Here is an 8,479-nt window from a genome sequence, read left to right as displayed (position 1 = left end):
CCATTGAATAAAACAAAATAATGCACACAAAGCACTTTCTTCAGGGTTGACACAGTAATCGGCACTTCCGGGGGGTTTTTTGATCAGATATGCAATATAAAGAAAATGCTCTTTATTTTTCAAAAGTTGTCCTGGTCAGAATTGCTCAAGAAAGGTATGCAACATTCATACCGTTGACATATTTTACAAAATGTGTTTTTATGTCCACACATTTGGTATTTCTTTCCAAATTAATGACTCTAGAAATGTTTATTTTTTTGTATGTATTGTTGTAATCTATAAAGTTTTTTATTGTTAAAATATGCCTGTGCGTGTGTTCTTTTTGAAAAACCTTTTACAATGATCATACATGAGTATCTGCATGTGGACACATACAAGGAATTTGACTACTTTTATGGGCTATATATAGTTAAATGCTTATTTTCCCTTATCTTTGTTCAGCTTTGTTGTCCCAGCTTTTATCTGTATTTCTTTCTAACTGGAAATTGTTCTCCAAACTGTGGGTAAACTAAAAAATCTAATTCCTTGTGTCTGTACATATACCCTACTTGGCCAATAAAGCCAAGACTGTATGGCTGGAGCGTCCCATGTCATGCCGAGGTGTGTCCAATGGTAAGTTCATAGGGTCAAAAATACAAAATCGTGAATTTCCAGATGGAGTCAAAGGGGAAGTTTTTGGCCACGTTTGTTGCAATCAATTGAAAAACGTTAAAAACTGTTAAAGTAACAATTTTGGGCCTACTTGATTTGAATTGGTTCACTTGTTACTGGTAATAACACACAACTTTGAAAAATAATTTAAGTTACTTCGTTTGAAACCAATGGACGACTTCAACCTAAATTGATAGCACATTGTGGACGTTGGCGAAATATATTACATGCACGTTTGAATTTTCTGTATTCAGGAACACATTTGAACGATAGTTGCCCGTGTTTCTGTACGTCGGTTGTCAACAACGCATCATCAACTGGGAAACTCTGTTAGCAAAATCTAGCCCCAGTTCCCCCCCCCCCCTCTGATTCCCACAGGAAGTGACATGAGGGATGTTTCACTGGGAAAAAGGTTTTTTCCAATTCCCATGAATTCCCAAACAGACATCGTAGCTTTAGCGAGACGTCATCCATGAGTCCGTTATTTCAACAGTTTAACAATAAACTGAGACTTTCTTCTGTTGAAAGACGATCTTTTAAATTGACGAATATCATATCTGCAATCCATGGCTCAATTCATACAGGATCAAAAAATAGTTTGCCTCTCCCCGTTTACTCCTGTTCATATTTTTTCGAAAGATGTAGAAGGGCTTGACTTCGGCTCTCTATACAAAAAAAATCCGAACTATCCCTTTAAGAGTTTATGACTTACAGTGCATATATGATATGGGAAAGGACAAACTCCACTTTGTTTGATAAAAATAAAAAGATAAGATAAAATAAATTAATATGGGTCCCATACAACAGTGCATTATCCATTGATTAGCCGTAGTATTATTAGATCTAAAGACAATTAAAATAAGTTCCTAAATTGTTATAAAGTCAAACAAACCTCACATAGTTTTGCAGTAAAACCAGTATCTAATAGGATGACACTGTGAGTGACTAACATGAGAGTGCTGGGCATAATGATTCATACTTCATTTGCTTTGACGTCATCACTTTTCCACTCTACCGTCCAATCAGGAGCAGGATGAGCAGGGTAAAGGGGTAAGCGGGGTGCGGTTGTGACACACCCTGACATGCATCTTAAGCCGAGCACAGTTTTTTTTTTTTTTTTTTACCTTTCAGGATGGTAGGGGAAGACACATCTGTGATTGGCTCGCCCAGACATTTTTACCCTAACCATAACCAATCCCACCCCTCTTGCCTAAGCATAACCCGCCTCTTGCCTAAACCTAACCAACCCAAACAGAGCGGGCAACGAGTACTAGCCATTCAGCGATGAGTGCCCTAATAAATATTCATGAGTCTTCCCCCACCGTCCTGCAAAAAAAACAACAACTCACGAGCCGGGCGGTACTGTATCCGCCTCGACGGCTGCCTTGTTGAAGGAAGTAAAGTCTGTCAAACATGAGTTTCCACTACGGCCAGGTATCAAAATACTGCATTTTGCGTGTTGTCTATGTTGATTACAATATGTTAATATTGTTATATAACTGTATTATCTGTTGCATTGCCTTGATATAACGTAACTAACGGGTTGTGACATATACACACAAGTAGCTAGCTAACGTTAGCCATTCATTTGCTTGCTATGCTATGGGTAGCAGTTGAACAATGGTAACTGTTGGTACTTGATAATAACATTCAGAATCTTATGTTGCACGGTGTTTGTGGAAAGCTATATACTTTATTTAAATTGCGCTAATATTGTTAGAGGGAATCATTAAACAATTAGTTAGCTGTTATGGTATTCCCGTCTTTCTTTGACCAGGGCAGTCTTGATTCACGTCACAGTATTAGTTGTTTAGGAATTTCATTGTATTTTTTTTCTGAGCAACATCTCGCTGTAGCGTGCACTTTGAGTGGTGGAAGAAGTATTCAGATCCTTCCAAGTAAAAGTAACAGTGCAGAATGTAGACAAGTAGCCTAGCATTATCAGCCAAATGATAAAGTTAAAAAAGTAAAGGTGCTGGGAATGCCCCCCTCCAGAGTGGCTTATATAGAGATAATTAACAAACTGATTTATTATTGTATTATTACTGATGCACTAATGTGTTGAACTGACCGCTTATTCTGCCTATTTTGTATCCTGGGTATTTTCATATGCAACACAGTGTATGATATTTGATAGACTTATTACATGCCAATAGTAGCCCTATCTGCCAGATAAGTGTGGAGGTGTAAAAAAAGAAATGTCAACCGCGTATAAATAAACATAGTTACTCAAAATCTAATACTTGTAATTGCTAATGGTTATCACGCTAGAAGACCATGTGAGGCTCATCTAGCCACACACAGCCTGTCGATTTTTTGCACGTGTCATACAGGCAGTCAGTGTCTGGTCTGGTCTATCACTGCAGGGCTATCCCGGAGCAGGAGGACGCCAGCCACCACCAGGTGCTGCATACGGGGGAGGCAGTGGTCCCTACGGGCCTACCCCCTCAGGTCAATACGGAGGTGCAACCCACCAACCAGGAGGTCCTTATGGTGCATACGGAGCCCCAGGGCAACCAGGAGGGCAGTATGGGCAAGGACCAGGGGGTGCCCCCGCCGGGCATTACGGGGGTTATGGGGGACAACCACATGGAGGACAATATGGACAACATGCCCCTGCAGGTAACTAAAGGCTGAGACTGGAGCTAGCTTCTGTGGTACCTCTGCCTGTGGGAGTTAAACAGGCATATTGTGAACATGAGGAGACTGCAAGGGGACTTCAATTCCCCTTCTGCTTTGTTGCTTCTCTCTCTCTCTCTCTCTCCCTCTCTCTCTCTCCTTCTCACTCTCTGGTGGGATGATGGATAGAAAATGACTAACGTTCCCTGACAGTCATGTAGAGACAGGGTTCAGTTTGTGCCCCTCAGCAGGATTACACTGCGGGAGTGATGACTCTGGTAATACTGAGTGAGGGCTAAATAGAGTGAGAGACAAATGGGTAAAGACACACGTGTGTGTGTCTATATATATACATATATATATATATATATATATATATATATATGTGTATGTGTGTGTGTGTGTGTGTGTGTGTGTGTGTGTGTATGTATGTATGTATGTATGTATGTATGTACGTATGTATGTATGTGTGATTACTGTTTCCTGTAGCAGCTAAGCCTAAATCAGAACATGAACGCTACCCCTCCCCACAGGGACGTCATCCATCAGGGTCAGGCCTGTAGTGTCTTCTGTCCCTCTCTCCCCATTTGTTTTTTCTGACAATCGGCCCTCCTTTCACTCCTTCCCCTGTCCATGTGTTCAGGTAATGGCCTCTGGCCCCCTGACCCAATCTCTTACTGAGGTGACTTTTTCTCAACCCAGAACCTGTCCCTTATAAACACTGAGCATGTGTAACTAAGTTTACATTCTTAAACAGAATGCAAACTGGTTTCACAACTGTAATACAATTACTACATTACTTGTTTTTCCCTTAAGGAAAATTATACAGAATGCAATGTAACAAATTGGTTTGTGGGATTTTTCTTTTTTACAACAGGTATTTCTCTCTTGATAAAATGTTTTTGTTGGTATAATCTCATCCAATTGTAATGTCTTTTTCTCTTACCCACACATTATTCCAGCAAGTAACAAAATACTCAATACGTTATCTACTACCAGCATATAACATGTACGTATTTGGCGTATCAATTCTATATAAAGTATATTCATGTCATTATATCCCGTACCGTTTTCTAAACCAGCGCCTTCTAAACACCGACAATAAAAAGTTGAGTCAAACACAGTTGTATTATTATTTTTTTATGATCAAGTTTTTGCTCAAGAGAGTCAGCGCAGTTTTAACAGACTGTCAGACAATAGCAGCGTGTTTCTTCATATCTCAATAAATAAAAATAATTGGTTTGCATCGGAACGAGGCAGCTGCTTCATTTCCAAGTTTGGTTCTAGAGATGGGGATGTTCAAAGTCAGTCTGAGCCGCCCCTTCTTTCTTCCCCATTACTATTCGGATTTTCCCTCCCTGTAGGTAACATCCCTCCTGGTGTCAACCCGGAGGCGTACCAGTGGTTCCACACTGTAGACACGGACCGCAGTGGCTTCATCAACCTGAAGGAGCTGAAGCAGGCACTTGTCAACTCCAACTGGTCGGCTTTTAACGACGAGACCTGCCTCATGATGATCAGTGAGTCATACAGTTGCAGCCAAATTAAATGCACAACAGTGTGAGGTGGCTCTGTGTTGTCGAATTTGGTTATAAATACTTAGACAGTGTTTCTTGATGCACAATATGACACCATGTGTATAAAGTACTTTTAGAGACCTAAATGGCTACAGTGAAGAGGAGGAGGAAGTTTTATAAGTAAAAGCAAACGGATAAAAAAGTGGTGGACCAAAAAAAGTATGTATTGTACTGTATGTGTAGCCCTCTAAATATCCCAAACTTCTGCGTAGATTCTCTTGTGTTTCTAAAAGGAGAAATTTAGGCAGCCAGAAGTCACCCTAAAAAACGACTGAGTCATGTTTGTCTTGCTACCAGTTAGTTAGTTGCGCCAGTATCCTAGCACATTCCAGTTGTGTTTGTCATCCAGTGACTAATGTGTTCTATTACCATAATGGCAAATGGGTGACTTTCCTGTGTGCTACTTTAAAATAATAGAAGGAGAATCCATGATGATGGATGATGGGGCTTGCTGGAAACACAACTGAAGAAAAAGTCCCGTTTGGCTGACTGTGCTGTGCTTTGTATTTCCTCTTAGACATGTTTGACAAGACGCGGTCGGGTCGAATGGACCTGTTTAGCTTCTCAGCATTGTGGGAGTTCATGCAGCGGTGGAGGGCGCTCTTTCAGCAATACGACAGAGACCGCTCAGGCTGTATCAGCGGCACGGAGCTACAACAAGGTATCCCTATTTGTGTGTGTGTGTGTGTGTGTGGGGGGGGGGGGGGGGGGGGGCTTATTCACCGTATCCCCCAGTCTTAGATAAGTTCACACATACCCTTCTCATCTCCGTGCGTGTCCTAACTCTGTCTGAGGCACCCGCCGCTAGCCTAGCTTAGCACAGATCCTGGACAACTAGCCTACTGCTCCCAATAAGTGACAAAATAACACCAACATGTTGTGATTTGTATAGTCACAGCATGTACAAATAAGGTCACATGAGACGCAGCCATCTTTTAACCTTATACAAACTGGGAACTATATTCTCAGAAGCCGATGCAATGCTACTTGGGCGGAGTAGCGGAGGGCAACACCTGAAAAGCAGCGTTGTTACTCTCTGCTCCTCACCACAGGGCTTCTTGTGCGCTATAAGCGAATCCCTCTGCCCAAGTAACAGAAGTTGCAGTACTTTGGCTTCTGAGAATATAGTTCCCGGTTTGTATACGGATCTGTGCTAAGCTAAGCTAGCGGCGGGTGCCTCAGACAGCGTTACGACACGCACGAAGATGTATGGACTTATCTAACTCTGGGGGATACGGTGAATAAGCTAAAGGCCCATCAAGACAGCGTGTTCTTTTAAGTGGGATATCAGATCTCTGACTAGTTTTTCTTTTAAATTAAGCCCAAAATAAAACCCAGGACTTTCCGTAGAGAACCTAAAATGACTTGTTTCTCTTTCTTCTATCCCTCTCCTGTCCTAAGCCCTTGCTCAGATGGGTTACAACCTGAGTCCCCAGTTTTCTGAGACGTTGGTGCGACGCTTCACCTTGCAAGGCGGACGCCCCGGCATCCAACTAGACCGCTTCATCCAGGTGTGCACGCAGCTCCAGACCATGACGCAGGTCTTCAGGGAGAAAGACACGAGCATGACGGGCAACATCCGCCTTAACTATGAGGATTTCCTCTCCGGGGCCGTCACCAGGCTCATGTGAGCCTCCTTTCCACTGGCAATCCCTCTGCACTGGGCATTCACATTATCATTCCATTTTCAGGTCATATTTTGCCCAGTTTTTAATGCTCTGCCATAAGTGCTCCCCCCCAACAACTGTTGGTACTGTGTATGCAGTATGTCAGCTGGAACACATTATTCCATGGCTTGTTGCTGTAAGTAGATAAAGTCTCACACCATGCACTTAAATAGAGCTCAGTGGCTATTATAAAGGCAGCTGAAGTTTTTACTGGATTTCACCAGAGGGTCAGCAGGTTATTGTGAAAGGGATTGTTTAGAAGGTAACTGATTCTGTAGAGTCCCATTCATAATCTTACCATATATGCCTTGGTGACAGACAGTTTCTTGTTTACTAGTACCAGTATTTGATTGAATAGTTTAACTGAGATACACACTTGCTTAATTCCCCGAATGTTGACCCGACCACCCCTGTAACCACATATCTGTCAGGTCGGAATCAGTGTAAAGACGGAGAGAAGAGATAGAGAATGAGAGAAGATCATTATTCTGCTCCCACAGTGGAATTCCAGACTGCATGACAATAATTATGCTGACCAGCAAGTTCATACCCTGTGATTTTGCTCACATCTAGCCTTAACATGACCCAATGCCGTTGGAAAATAGCCTTTTATATTGTAAATGTATTTCAGGAATATTCATCATTCTCAGAGCTTATTTCCATGCAATGGTCGCGCATTGTATAACACATTGCTTTGTATTGTAATGTGTGTAATTAATCCAAATAGGGCAACATTTATATATACACACACACACACACACACACACACACACACACACACACACACACACAACCGGTCAAAAGTAGACAGAATCCCAGCTGAGATCAGATGCATTATTTTTTTAACCAGAGCAGCATTTCCATAGTATGTGCTTACATAACTGCAAGAGGGTTCTCCAATGTTTTCTCAGTTAATTTTTTAAAATAATATCAGATTAGTTAACAGAATGTGCCTTTGGAACAATGGACGAATGGTTGCTGATAATGGGCAATGTAGATATTGCATTAAAGATCAGCCCCCCCCACCCCCCTCCAAACAGATCAGCTGGTATTCTGTCTATAATGGAGTGGTACGGAAATGTGTAAGTGACCCCAAACCTTTGCAGTGTATATAGAATTATTCTACTTTCAAATGTAGCGGGGCATTGCTGTTAAAGGGCTGTAACTATGTGATTTGAAAAAAAGAAAAGAATGTATTTTTATGCTTGCTACATTGCACTCCTCTAAGCCACAATCAGCCAAGAATTCAAAAAATTATAAGTGACCCAAAAGCACACAAAAAAAAGAGTGTTCCCTGTTCCGTTTGCCACTTCTCCCTCAGTGAAACGGGATCTTGGGTGTTTGTTGGGCCAGATACGTTAAACATAAATAAAATACGCCAGGAAACATGCCAAAATGGTTCTTAATGCCAAAAACAAATAAATGCTTTTCTATCACATTTTGATGCGTTCATAGTCTTCATTGACAAGCATTCACACAAATGAAAAAAAATACAGTTCCTACACTTATTGTAAGAGTTTGGTTATAATATAAGAAGCTGTATAATGTTTAATCTGTATCTAAAGCAGAGATCTTCAACAGGGGGTCCTCAGAGTTTATTTTGTTTTATTAAAAATCTAAACGACTTAACATGAATCCAAAGTATTTTTAGCAGTGATGGGAATAACGGCGTTATAAGTAATCTAATTGATTACTCTTTCCATCTTAATAACGCCGTTACCGTTACTGCCGAAAAATGTGATGGGTCACTAGAACTGAAGCGGTTTCATCAGGCCACTTACGTTATTTGCACCATGAAGAGTGAATATATTTGTATATAGTATATTTTTGCTATAGTGCTTGACAAGTATTATTTAATTTTGCCCAGTTGTGGCCTGGCAGTAAATATCAAAAGTTCCAAAACATCTATGTTATTTGTATTGATCCACTAAACATAATACATGGCATCTGATTGGAGGCTAGTCT

The 8,479-nt window shown here is 41.1% G+C and overlaps 1 protein-coding gene across 2 annotated transcripts in view; it reads left to right on the top strand.

Moving 5' to 3' along the window:
* Positions 1-1,954: 1,954 nt before the first annotated feature.
* pef1 (penta-EF-hand domain containing 1) overlaps positions 1,955-8,479 on the top strand; it is a 24,643-nt gene continuing 18,118 nt past the window's right edge. Inside the window, exons 1-5 of one of the 2 annotated variants that reach the window (XR_004334927.1) lie at positions 1,955-2,085; positions 3,018-3,273; positions 4,635-4,790; positions 5,365-5,508; positions 6,249-6,589. Coding sequence is in view for 1 of the 2 variants with exons in the window: in XM_032535237.1 (XP_032391128.1) it covers positions 2,065-2,085; positions 3,018-3,273; positions 4,635-4,790; positions 5,365-5,508; positions 6,249-6,478 (807 nt within the window). In the remaining variant the exon portion in view is untranslated. Of the gene's footprint in view, positions 2,086-3,017; positions 3,274-4,634; positions 4,791-5,364; positions 5,509-6,248; positions 7,255-8,479 lie in introns of those variants that run through there. The other variant, XM_032535237.1, reaches the window with a different exon arrangement.

The sequence above is a fragment of the Etheostoma spectabile genome, chromosome 14 (genome assembly GCF_008692095.1).
Source record: "Etheostoma spectabile isolate EspeVRDwgs_2016 chromosome 14, UIUC_Espe_1.0, whole genome shotgun sequence".
Taxonomy (NCBI): Eukaryota; Metazoa; Chordata; class Actinopteri; order Perciformes; family Percidae; genus Etheostoma; species Etheostoma spectabile.
Note: the sequence above shows the minus strand (reverse complement) of the source record. Positions and strands in the feature narration are given on the sequence as shown.